Genomic DNA, 13,404 nt, shown 5'->3' with positions numbered 1-13,404 from the left:
TAACTGAAACAACACATTCTATACATTCTAATGACACCCTGTGTCTCATTGGCTTTGATAGATACAAGAAAGAATGTCAAAAGGACAAATATCTGTGCACACAAGGTGGGAACCTCCATTTCATCTCATGCCATTCTTCAGGCAATTTACATTCATGTGCAGAAAATAGGTTAGAACTGCTAATCTTGTCAAAACTATAATCACAAAATGATTCCGTTAATCTACATTGAATAAATATGAAACATTACAAAAGCAGTGCAGTCGGCGCCAATAGTCACGTGGGCAGCTCACCGGCATATAGCACTGTTGTGCTTCAGGCGTCCCGAGTTCGAGTCTTGGCTTTCAGGCCTTTCCCGATCCCGTCCCCCTTTCTCTCTCCCACATTACTTCCTGTCTATATTACTGTTCTGTCCTAATAAAGGCAATAAACGCCAAAAATGCATTAAAAAAAGCAGTGCAAATGGGTCAGTGGTTCTCAGCTGGTTTCACTTCAGGACCCTTTTTTAAACAATGGACATACACATTACCATAATTGTATATTGTACACATGTAAACAGGGATATGCTTAAAAATCAAACATTAACATGTATTAACAATCTGCAATACTTTTTTACATGACTTAGGCTGAATTGGATTTTTAAAAATGGCATTAGCAATGTTACCAAGCTTACTGTATACATGATCGTATAGTTAGTTGCATTTTATAAATTGCATTCATCAGGCCAACCTACTGTGTGACCCATTTATGCTGTGACCCATCAGTTGAGAACCACTACCAAAAAATGGACAACTCTAAATGTTGCAAGGCTAATTACTGTACACGTTTCAATTTATTGACTTCAGGTTGATGAGGCCATGCATAACTTGGAGTGAGTTTGCCATCTGGTGGCATAAATTAGTAACAACATCCTATGCTAGGTTCTGTCCTACATTGTGCTTTCCTACATGTAAAAATGCTCACACTCCTCATTCAGTTCCCACATCACTATAGTTCCAGAAGTCTCTGTGCTTAAACCGCTAATCATCTCTATCTGCGGCAAGTCATTCAGGCTGCTCATCCAATCATACAGCTTCTCTCACCACTGCTATGCTAACAACACTCAACTGCAGAGCTCCTAACCCATCATGCCTCAGAAACCCATCTACATCTCAGAATATACCCATGCCCGGCATAATAAGAAACGCCCTTCCCCAAGCATTTCATAGCCACACTAAAGCAAGCCTCTCCTTGCCAACAAACCATCTGCCTTGTGTCCAAAATTATATTATCTGGAAATTCTTTCAATTTATACTGCCTGAGAATCCATTTCAAAAGACTGTTGCAGGTTTACACTGAGACTATTTTGCACATAATGGCAAGTACCAACCATTAATGTGACAAGCATAGTCTCACAGAAAAGAGCAAGTCTCCTACATTTCTTACCGTTTCTCTTTCTTGCTCACACACACACATTCACACTCAACACTTATAGACACCTGCTGTCAGCTTGATTGTGGGAGCCACTCTCCTTGATGCTGCCAAATGGAACAGCGACCCTCTGAGCACATCTGAGCTGTCACTCAGACGTACACAGACTCCCCCGTCTAGCACAGCTTGTAAGGTTAAAGCAGGCAAAGCACATCCATAGATAAACACTTTAAAACTGTAAAGTTTTAAACCAGTAATACTGAGCATTTCATTCATTTATTCATTCATTGTAAAACAGCATAACACTGAATGAATGTATGACTTACACAGTCTATACATTTTAGGCCTATATATATATATATATATATATGTGTGTGTGTGTGTGTGTGTGTGTGTGTGTGTGTGTGTGAACCTGAACCACAAAACCGGTCAATTGAGGGTCTCATTTATACAACATCTGAAAGCTGAATAAATAAGCTTTCTATTGAGGTATGGTTTGTCAGGATAGGATAATATTTGGCCAAGATACAACTATTTGAAAATCTGGAATCTGAGGGTGCAAAAAAAATCTAAATATAGAGAAAATCGCCTTTAAAGTGATCCAAATGAAGTTCTTAGCACTGCATATTACTAATCAAAAATTAAGTTTTGATATATTTACGGTAGGAAGTTTACAAAATATCTTCATGGAATATTATCTTTACTTAATATCCTAATGACTTTTGGCATAAAATAATAATTTTGACCTATATTGGATATTGCTACAAATATACCTACAAATATGGCTACTTATGACTGGTTTTGTGGCAATTGTATATATATATATATATATATATATATATATAATGACATTCATTCATTCACACACTTTTACACTGTTCATAATAGTTTTAACAAAGAAAAAGAAAAGAAAAATGAAAAAAAAGATGGACTGGAAGCATTAGAATTTGATTCATTTTATTCAAAATTCTGTGACACAGGTTTCAGAAATTAGGCTGTTTAAATATCTGAAGTCTTGTTTTTAAATTGTGTATTAAATATATAAGTGTTCTGTGACAGAGCACACCATTTCAAATATATACATTTCCACCATAAATAAATAATTCTCATTGGTGCAAGATTATTTTTAGTTAGCTAAAACACATTCTGAGCATTCATCATTAATTTGTAAAATGTGTTTTAAATCTACTGTAAAATGAGCTTAATAAAAACAATAAACCAATCTGTATATGAATGAAGTAATATGTAAACAAGTGTGCAAACCAAATTTAGTGATATCATTCAGCAGCTGGACACACTTCCACTGCATGCAGAATATGTGCTGCCTGAGCCTAAAGCAAAGTTAATTAAGTATGAGAACCACTGGAAAATAGAAGGGCTTGACAAGCTTTAATTAGTGTGTGCAAATATTCAGATTCTTAATAAAAATCTGAAATTTAACCAACAGAACTTTAGATTAGCCCAAGGTGTCCAGTCTGTGCACAATATTTGGTTATTTACATGGGAAATTACATAAACAGAATTAATCAGCAGTGTCTGAACCTTTAAACCTTTTTTCCAAGCAAGGTTTTTTCAAGCTGCATAACTTGGAGAACTGAAGTTTAAGAAACTAATAAATTAGACATTCAAACCTTAAAATGTTAGATCATAAAGATTAATTTGAGTTGTGCAAGAGCACCAGACAATTGTATCCACGACAGTGAAAACTTATTTTAAATAATTAATTTATATCACAAAGTACATATGTGCAAATTTACTTGAAATTCTAATTCAAACTTTCTGCAATGATTTGTAACAGCTGTCTGATAAACGATCAAGAGAAGTAAAACCTTCTTTGTGCAGATAAAAGCATATTTTCAAGCTAATAATTGAAGTAGGCCCTTGAAGGCAAAGGGTTTATAAACCAAATAGTTCAAGTTCAATATTAAAGAAGAACAAAGCAGAGTATTTTAAAGGAAAAATATGAAGGTGACTATACTACTCCCTTTTGTAAAATTAGCCATGAGGGAGAAACTGAAATGAACACCGTGCAAGATGTTTTATAATGCATAATATCTGAATATGTTCTGAAATGAAAAAGCAGAGTCATGAGAAAAACTAGATGCAATCTAGTTTTTTGTCTTCTACAGAACATATGCAATCAAGACAATGTGTTAACCTGCAAACTCTACAACCAGATGATGAAGAATGCCAATAAAAACAACAGAAAACAAAGGTGTAAATGACAACATTGGATGTGCCAGGTCAGAAGATTTGTACAATGCAAGTTTGAAAGTTTAAAGAGGACACAACCCCAAACTGTCCTCTTCAGGTCAGGTGGAGTATCACAATGAAAGGAGTGGAAGATTTGTAGCACAACTTTGAGAATGATGTATGTTCCAATTCTGTGGAGTTTTGTGGCTGCAAATTTTGTGTGGGCCTAGTCATTAATGGGCCTAGATATACTGATACACTGATCTGGGCAATTCCTTGACTTCAAGAGCTCATAATACAAAATTATAAATAACAATAATGAGCCTTTTAATCTTTTACAGTAACTACATCACACCCCTGAAGAAAGATGCTGCATATGCGAAAAACTGAAATGAGAACAATAAATAAAAAGCAAATAAGGGTATTCAAAGTTATTCAAGGTAAAGAATCAAAACAAATGTATTTCATCAAGAGGTCTAACTCAATAACTGAAGCTTATTAGAATGAATCCGAAGTTGAATATTGCAGAGTTCAGTCATCACCAGTAAAGGTCTCGAGAGTTAATGGAATGAAATATAGACAATAATATGGAACTAGTGAGAAGTAAGGAATTATTATATCAATACAAAATAAATTTAATGTATTTACAACTTTGCTTATCTTTTTAAAACTTAAAGAAAAGAATGAAAATCTATTCGTTCGTGCCTTCCATGTAGTTCTCATTCCCCCTCTGTGTCACTGTCAGACTCCATTTCAGGAACTGTTGAACTGTACCACTCCGCATTCTCTTCTGGCTCTCCTTGTATACCAGCAAGGGAAATCCCTCCACTTTCTGGCTTTGCCTTCATGTCCATCGCCTCCAGCTGCTGGCCTTGGTGCTTGCGCTTCATGTGACGTCGCAGTGTGTTGCGCTCTGCAAAACGCATGTGGCATATTATGCACTGAAAGGGTTTCTCACCGGTGTGTACTCTCTGGTGCCTCATTAGTTCCCCTGATTCACGAAAACGTCTTGGGCAAAGCTGGCACACAAAGTTCCTCTGACCTGTATGGATGTGTTTGTGTCGCTCAAGATGGCTTGATCTTTTGAATGCCTTGCCACAAAGGTGACATACATGGGGTTTGCTTTGGGAGTGTGTGATGGAATGGCGCTCAAGGTCCGAAAGATAGTAGAAGACCCGCGGACAATACGGACAGTAAAGAATGCGACGAGGGTCTAATGCTTCATTCTTTGGGTCATTGATTAGAATTCCGGGTGATACAGGACGGATGGGTGATGTAGAAGAAGTGGCATCTAATGAGTCTGTTTGGCCTACCGAGGTAGACTCAGTCTCACCGTCACAGTTTACCTCTGTCTCCTTATTTTTACTTTCATGGAATGTGGCAGAGGAATCCGGCTTGGTGGCTTCAGAACATGAAGGAGTAGTGACTGAATGTGTCTCAGGCTGGTTTTCTTGTTTCTTCTCCACAGACACAGCCAATCTGAGAAGGGCTTCCCGAAAGGAAGTGGGCACTGGTGTGTCGGAGTAGGCATCAGTGCTGAATTGCTTGGTTGGACTTGTAGAGGTCACTGTGGAAGTGCTAGAGGAAGCAGTTGATGAGGTAGGGCTAGCAGGAAGATTAGAAGGGTTATTCAGTCCTGAGATGTCTGTAGCTGTGGCAGAGGAAACTGTGCTGAGGCTGAGATGTGACGTACGTGAACTTAATGTAGATCCCAAATCAAGTGAACAAGTTGCTAAGGGAAGTGCAACAGTGGAAGAAGAGGAAATTTGAGATAACTGCCCAGGCGAGGACGAACTCTGAGTTGAGGACACCTGAGGAGATGACAAAACTAGGAACATGGGGGAGGACTGAGTGTTCTGACTAAGAGGAACTGGTAAGGAAAGGGTAATTAGCCCTGGGTTAGCTTTAGAGGCCGGTGAGGAAAGAGACTGAAGCTGAGATGGAGGAAGAAGAAGAATGGAGGTGTTTGACCCTGTAGTATTAGCCACAATCTGAATGGGAACTGATGCCAAGTCAGACATGGCAGGTATGATGGAGGGTTTATCAAGAGCTACAGAACTGTAAGAAGATTTTGGCTCCTGGTTTGGGGCAACTTGTGATGTTTCCACCGAGACATGGCCTATAGACATATTTGGACACAGTGAATTGGGTAGTGTCTGTATTCTTGAGTCTGCAATATCCTGTACATCAGCAATGAATGAGGGCTTATCTTCAGCTTGTCCTGGGCTTAGATCTGTTTGTTTATAGAGGCCCTCGGTGTGTTGTATATTATCAATTTGTGGAACTTTCTGTCCATCTGCAGTAAGTGTGTAAGGAATGCCCTGGTCATCTATAAGTAGTGTATCCATTGGATCTGGGGTTATAATGTTGGGATACGATGTAGTTGCCATGGCTTCAAGCGAAGAGGAGGAAAGATGTCCATCCCAATGCTGAGGCAGATATGCATGAGCATCACTTACTGATGAAATGCAGCAAATTTCATTGTCGTCCTCCTGCTCCACTTCGACATGTTGAGGCTCCTCCTCAATTTCATCAACTTCCATATGAAGTGAACCTTCATATTCAGGGTCTACAACCCATTCACACTTCCTCTCCTTATTTCGGTCTTTCTTTTTTGGTAGGCTTAAATCTAAGACCATGTCTTCTTCATATTGTCCCAAAGAACTTGTCACTGCAATGTTCCTTCCGATATCAAGACTCTGCTCTCTTACATTACATAAAATTTGTGTTTCATAATCTTCAATGCAGTCTTTACTATATTCTAATTTTTCTTTGTTTGTATTTAGGTCCATCCTAAGTTTACTCCCTCTTGCATGTGCCACATCAACAACCTGTGTTTTATTCTCAATACACAACTCCTTGCTTGTGTGATTGCATCCACCAGGTGACGGTAGTTTGTCATTATGAAAACCTTTATTTAAAATAGATTGTCGTTGAACCGTATTCTCTAGAAAATCATTGGATGAGATGTTGGCAATGTTTGCAGCTTTGGTTGTTACCGCACAAGCTTCTGTCGTAGCATTATCAGACTCTATCTTGGTTATCAGCTGCATGTTTGTTGGTAGACTCCTTGTGTTCTCTTGAAAAGGGACTAATTTATCTTCAATAGTCTGGTTTTCAAGATGACTCATCTGGTCTGAGTCTGATTCATTTTTTGGTGAGTTCTGCTTGCTGTAATCTTTTATAACTTCTGCCTGATCTTGTGGTGGATCAAGAAACACATCTGGGGTCACTTTGTCCTTAGACTCAGTCCTCAATGAGAGTCCCTCATCTGATAACTCACTCTCCTGACCCACAGACATTTGGCTTTCTTTGGTGGCAGTAAGATCAGTCCACTTAATATGTGGAATGGTCTCACCTATCCTGTCCAATGTTTGTTGTTTGCGCATAGCAACTTCTGTACATTCAGCAGTAGAGAAGAAATCATATTATTCAGTACTCATGGAGTAAGTCATTACAACCATTATAACGTGTGTTCATTATAACCTGAGAGAACATTACAATATTGCCTGACAGTGCCACACAATCTTGCATAATCCATGTAATGGCACCATTGCCAGTTCCTTTCCCATCTGATGTAACTGCTGATTTTCACCCATGTCTCTGCTACTGCCATCAGTCAGGACCTTCTACTCATCTAAGGCATCAATCTAAAACAAACAAGCAAACAAAAAAACATAAGACAAAAAACAAGATTCTACATTCTGTAAAGAAATAACAGAACTCATGTTACAAAGACAAATCTCAAATAATGTATTGTTTAAGGTAACAAACCTTTATAAAATATTAGTGCTGTCAAAATGTACAAATTGCAACTTTTACTAAAAATCACCTTTTTGAAGTTACAGTCACTTTGTATATTCTTAATAAATTATTACTAATTTAATATTTAATACATATTCAATATGTAATACTGCCACATTATTTCAGTTATATTTTTATAGGTGTGTATTTACATATAAAATATGGAAGCCCGTTTCCACCACTGAATAAAAAATAAAAAAGATAATTGCGACTTTTTATCTCACAATTTTGACTTTTTTCTCAGAATTGCATGATAGAAACTCGCAATTCTGCCTTTTTTTTCTCAGAATTGCAAGATATAAACTTGCAATATCAGTCGTTCCCCTCCCCCTCCCCCTCAAAACTGGATTTTAACTCGCAATTGCAAGTTTATATCACGCAATTCTGACTTTATAATTCGCAATTGCATGTCAAAAAAAGTCAGAATTGTGAGATATAAAGTCACAATAACTGTTTTTATTTTTTATTCAGTGGCGGAAACAGGCTTCCATAATAAAAAGACAGTATCATATAGTACATAAAAATGGATGCTGAGGAAGTTTTGATGTGGCTTGGAATTTTTTTTTTTTACAATAATGTGTTCATTTTCTGAACTAAGGGGGTTTGTTTATAAGTATTTATGAAGTACTTATATTCACAAGCATAACAAACTAAATCATAACAGATATTGCAGTTAAACAGAAAAAACAGGCAATATAGGGTTGATTTTAAAAAATCTGACTTGAATAAAAGAATGAACATCAACATTCGATGTCTGCGTAATATTTGCAAAAGTACACAAATGCCATCCAGTTAGCAGGAATACAACGCAATGGGCTTGAACGGCGCGCTGTCATGGTAGCAGGTCCGCTCCTCCTTCCCGTGGTTCTCATCACAAATTAACTGTCAACGCGCATGGCTCGAGGTTTGACACCAATGCCTTTGTCCGTGCACTCAGCCATGCAGCACTGTGGGAGAGTTAGAGATCAACACGGGACATTCGACGCCATTACGCGCCGGAGGTCCGTTTAAAGAAGAAAAATATCAAACCAAACATCGCGTTTGATGTCTGTGGGGTCCAGACGGCGAGTCGAACCCGTGCCATTACATGCCCAAAAGTATCTGTCTGAAGGATATAGCCTCCCCATAACACGTGTAATGCAAATACGCTTGAATTGTTCCCATATTTTGGTCAAAACACTGACTGCGCTCGAACCCGCGACCAGCCATTTTATGAGTACCGAGGGTTCGAGCCGCTGACAGCGCTCAGACACACTGCTGCCTTGGAAACCCTATTTCAAACTTTCTAAGACAACCAACGCTCTTGAACTGCTACTCGCAAGAACTCACATTTCTTCCCAAAAGCTTACAACCATTCGCGCACATCGCTTCTTTATAACTGAAATATTGAATATGAAACTGTTCTCACCCCACGAGCCAGCTCGCGCAGGCACTGAACGGCCCGACCCTGAGATACTTCCGGGAGACCAAATATGAATGAATGACTGGGCGGAGAGGTTGAGCGCGAGCGAAAGGGGAGGGGGGTGTCGTGGTGTTGCAGTTTTCTACGTCCGACCTCGACATGCTGTAGGATTGAAATTTTATATAACTTCAGTTGTGCTTTAGCTAACAGGTTCACATTATTTTCATGATAATAACACATTTAGTGAAATCGTGACACATTATTCAATATAAAAATTAATTTAGAATCTAACAATTATATCATTATTAACTGTCAAATATTTTCAAACAAGAGCCGGCATTCAAATTTATGAATTTTTCTTTAAGTAGAATATCTTGTAGGCCACTTTTACATTGTGTTTTCAGGTTTGGAGATGGAATACAGCACTCAAACAGTTCTTTGTACCTGCAGAAATCATGGTAACACTTTATACATATTATGATAACACTTAAAGCGTTATACATAAAGGCTTTAAGTGTTACCAAAATCATTTATACAGTCTAACCAGCTCAAATAAAATCACTGTTTTAAATGACAACAAACACTCCAGTTTCTTTATTGAAGAATCATGATATTACAAGAAGAAAACACATTTAAAGATGATTCACTGTTTAGACAATGCACAACTGAATCTGTATAACAGCCATAATTAAGCAAGGCTTTATGCTACAATATTCCCTAGTCTTATTTATGTAATCCAATCCAATCAAGCAGTCCAGTCAAAGATCAGGGGCAAGTTCAAGCTCAAACCGGTGTGCACCGCTACGGTTTCCGGTTTGAATAACATGTTTCCTGGAAACAGTGTGCAAAGGGGTTTGAGATGCGTTTTCTCTTGTTTGGTGGGTGTGTCAAACATGTCAGCCCAATCAGCAGCAACATGTATGTAAACCACGCGGTATTGAAGAGACAGCTCGCACAATGTAATTAATTGGGATGTTCTCTTTTATTCTGGAGGGCAAGGGCAGTGACTGCACCATCGAGCATATTTTGCAGTATTAAACACGTATTTATACAGATTTCATCAGGCTCCGAAAAGTCTTCAAAAAGAACACAAAGAATGGGCTTCTCAGCTGCCATAGTTGCAACTCTTGCGTCATCAGAACAGGGTGTTCAACGCACCACCGTTTCCGTTTAAAAAACGTTTTGCACCGTTTTTGTCGGGGCTGAACACAGCCTAGTTAACTCTAAACATATCATAAAACTGCTTTTGGAATACAGAGAGCATCAGTACATGGCATGATTTCTGAGTTCACCTTTAGCCTGTGCATTCTTGGTTGTGGGTTTGACAAGCATATCAGGTAGCAGAAAATCACTTTTTAACAAAGAAATAAAATATTATAACAAGATAAACACCAACACTACCTCAAAAATCAGTTTTACACTTTGTATGACAATAAAATACATGAAAAGAGAGCAGCTTACAGCAACCATAACCTCAAGCAAGTATGAGGGTGTTTGCATATATCAAATATGACACAAATTCTGTTTAAGGTAACTTTGTCAATGCAACATACAACAAAGAAAAGAGAAGAGTTAAATGAGGCATAACTGTGAGATCCTACTGAGATCCGTTCTAAAACAAATTTAGTTGGCACGTTAATAATACAATTTACGTTGATCCAGACTCCAGGTCATGGTGTCAGAGTGTGTGCCATCATTCAAAATGTGTTGTCAAAATTTGATGAGTTCACTGAAGGTCAGCAGGATCACATGGATCAATCTCTGAAACCAGCCGATGAGGAAAGAGCTTGAATTGCAGCCAGGTAGGGTCTAAAAAGAAAAGCGGGCGACGAAGGTGATGCAGGGTTATTTTTAAGTGTAATGTACACTTATTATATTATGTGCAATAATGTGGTGTGAATTATGTACCAAGATAGCAGCTAGGTTGCTTGAGCTGTCCATCTACGCAGACCTCTGTGGCAGTGAAGCTGCACAGTTTTTCTGGATGTTTACAGAAAAATGTCACATTCTCTCCATGAGCAACCACACCATCCGTCAGATCATATGGCCAACGCTTTACTCCTCCCACGATCACCCTGCTGCGTTGAGCTGGGACTGGACAGCGGGCTGATCGGAAAGACGGGAAGAAATGGTGAAGAGAATGATGCTATTTGTCATGACAAAAATGCGTGAAATGTTCAATGCGAATGTTCAACACAGTCATGATGACTTGATGCATTGTTTTGTTAAGAGCTTTATTTACCCCGGCAGGCAGGCTCTGCACTCCATGTCCCATTAGGTAAACAAGTCACTTGATTTGGGCCATCCAGCAAGAAGTTCTTTTTGCAGAGGTAATAGATTGTATCACCAACTTCATATGCAGTTCTCTGGACGGCCACCAGATGTCCACGTTCAACTTCCTTAGGAGGAGGACAAACCACACCTGATAACATACATAAGCACACACTTAAATTTACATGTAAGTGCACTGCAGAATTAAAAATGAAACCTTAAATACCTTATAAAGTCTAATTATGTGAAAACCCTTTAAAAGAATATTCCTGGGCTCAATCAACACCACTTTAGTGGCAAATAATATTAATGTTAATGTTTTAAAAGCCGAAAGATAATGCTTTTGTAAATAGATAAATAAATATATAAAAATGTTTGTGTTATAATATGTATTATTTGAGCTGTAATGTTTTTATCATTTTATCTTTTACAATGGGGGCTAGGTTTTCATAGCAGTTAAAGTTAAAAAATAAAAATTGAATATAACTTTACCCAGAAAATGATCATGTGTTATTTTCACTAAAAATCATGTTAACAAGTAAATTAATTTTGCATCTTTTCCAAATACTTTTGAAACAATGAGTATTTTTAATGTTTACAAATCAGCCTTCACTTAAAGGTAACACACGTAACACACTTTTTTTTTAAAGGAAAGGAAAGGAACAAGAAGGACCAGTCAAAATAAATTTTTATGGTAATCAACATTATGCAGTAGTGATTTCGATTGAGCTTAAAGGGGTAGTTCACCCAAAAGTAAATTACTGTCAAAAAAGGTAATTCTGTCATCATTTACTCAACCTCAAGCTCTTCCCAAACCTAAATGAATTTCTTTTAGCCGTTGAACACAAATTAAGATATTTTGAAGAATGTTCATATCCAAACCGTTTACGGTAGCCATTGACTTCCATAGTATTAAAAAAAATACCACGTAACTCAATGGCTACCATCATCGGTTACAGACATAATATCATTTATTGTGTTTACAGAAGAAATTCATATAGGTTTGGAATAACTTGAGGGTGAGCCAATGATGACAGAATTCTCTTTAACCTGTATTGAACCCCGGAATATGCATTTACAACAAGCCTAGGTTGATCCAACAGGGGGAAGCATTGCACCAGCATATATTAGTCAAACCCACATCGGCTGCAATAGCCCTGCACACTCACAAATCCATTTACACATAGTGCCCTATCCACCTACTCACAAACCCACACACAGTCTTCATTGCTCTTCTCTCTCCCGCTGTCCTTCTCATCTCTCTCTCATTACTTTGTTCCATGGTGTGCAAGAGCAGGCAAACTGAGATCTCTTTAGCAGTTTGGATCAACATTTTCACTCAAGCACATTCTAATACACCTGCTATTTCTTTTTAGCAAGATCTATGTCTCAGTCATTCCCATGTTGAGGAATGCATATACAGTCACACACACACATGCACACACTTACGGCGACAGATGGGGTGAGGGTATTGCCACGTCTGGTTCTCATGACAGATATTCTCACTATTTCCAATCAGCACAGATCTGTACGAGAAAGAAGACGAGGTGTGTAGATTATATAAGCATGATAAAACTAGATATTCTGTATATCAGTCACAGTTTTCTCTCTTTCTCATAAGTCTCACCCAGCTGCACATTGGTAATGGATGGTGGATCCCACGATGGCACTGCCCTGCACAGAGAGCAGCTCATCATCAGGCAAAGAACAGGACACCTCAGGCACCAGAACCGGCTCTGCTGCAAGACCTCCTCTTGGGGAGGCTGGTGGAAAAAAATCAAAATAGCATATTTATCTCTTGAGTTGAGTATGCATTAAATGCTTGGTTGCAACACATGTGCAAAGTTTTTAGAATTGTACTCTTATTCATGTTTCTTATTGTTTTAGAAAAACCTTTTCAATTTAAAGTTTCAACTTAATTATCTAAAAATGTAGGCTAGTGAAAATCAATCAAAGAGGAAAAATAAGTAATTTCCTGACACCTTGTGTACACATCTTAGTCATTAAAAAAAAGATATTGCAATAGACTTGACCTTGACACATTCACGAGGGTCTGCAGCGGTCCTCTTTATGATATCATTTCTGCTAGTAAATCATTTAGTATTTTTCTGTATTTCTTTTATATTATGATATATAAAAAATTACAGGAGCCGCTATGGGGACACAGTGATGGAAAAATATGAGGTGGGAAGAAAAAAAATGTTACAATGGTTTCGCAAAACTTTTGCACTTCCCTGGGAATTTGCGTACACGTTTTGAGCAATTAAAAACTGGTGATGGCAATAAAATGAGATTGAAAATATATATATATATATATATATATATA

General features: G+C 37.9%; 2 protein-coding genes across 4 annotated transcripts in view; both read right to left on the bottom strand.

Moving 5' to 3' along the window:
• Nucleotides 1–2,407: 2,407 nt before the first annotated feature.
• LOC107549466 (uncharacterized) lies at nucleotides 2,408–8,867 on the bottom strand. 3 transcript variants are annotated; one of them, XM_016230550.1, is made up of 3 exons: nucleotides 8,814–8,867; nucleotides 7,088–7,251; nucleotides 2,408–6,998 (listed from the first exon to the last, which is right to left on the bottom strand). In XM_016230550.1, exons 2-3 carry the CDS (start codon nucleotides 7,215–7,217, stop codon nucleotides 4,321–4,323), a joined length of 2,808 nt encoding a protein of 935 aa, XP_016086036.1. In that variant the 5' UTR covers nucleotides 7,218–7,251; nucleotides 8,814–8,867; the 3' UTR covers nucleotides 2,408–4,320. The 3 variants fall into 3 exon arrangements, with proteins under 3 accessions (XP_016086036.1, XP_016086037.1, XP_016086040.1); XM_016230551.1 differs by having other exon boundaries at nucleotides 7,103–7,251; XM_016230554.1 differs by having other exon boundaries at nucleotides 7,116–7,251.
• Nucleotides 8,868–9,952: 1,085 nt separating this feature from the next.
• Nucleotides 9,953–13,404, bottom strand: part of LOC107549440 (beta-2-glycoprotein 1-like) — an 8,275-nt gene continuing 4,823 nt past the window's right edge. The window contains exons 4-8 of the mRNA XM_016230509.1: nucleotides 12,706–12,841; nucleotides 12,528–12,604; nucleotides 11,050–11,229; nucleotides 10,716–10,913; nucleotides 9,953–10,616 (exon numbers count right to left, since the gene is read on the bottom strand). Of these exons, the coding sequence (XP_016085995.1) occupies nucleotides 10,534–10,616; nucleotides 10,716–10,913; nucleotides 11,050–11,229; nucleotides 12,528–12,604; nucleotides 12,706–12,841 (674 nt within the window). The 3' untranslated portion in view covers nucleotides 9,953–10,533. The remainder of the gene's footprint in view (nucleotides 10,617–10,715; nucleotides 10,914–11,049; nucleotides 11,230–12,527; nucleotides 12,605–12,705; nucleotides 12,842–13,404) is intronic.

Source organism: Sinocyclocheilus grahami, unplaced genomic scaffold (genome assembly GCF_001515645.1).
Source record: "Sinocyclocheilus grahami isolate Dianchi unplaced genomic scaffold, SAMN03320097.WGS_v1.1 scaffold373.1, whole genome shotgun sequence".
NCBI lineage: Eukaryota > Metazoa > Chordata > Actinopteri > Cypriniformes > Cyprinidae > Sinocyclocheilus > Sinocyclocheilus grahami.
The sequence above is the reverse complement of the archived record's forward strand: the minus strand, read 5'-3'. Positions and strand labels throughout refer to the sequence as shown.

Coding starts and splice junctions, on each gene's coding strand:
- LOC107549466 (XM_016230550.1), bottom strand. CDS start 7,217: ATGGCAGTAGCAGAGACATGGGTGAAAATCAGCAGTTACATCAGATGG. Junction 6,999..7,087: donor ATATTGTAATGTTCTCTCAG/GTTATAATGAAC, acceptor CTGAATGTACAG/AAGTTGCTATGCGCAAACAA.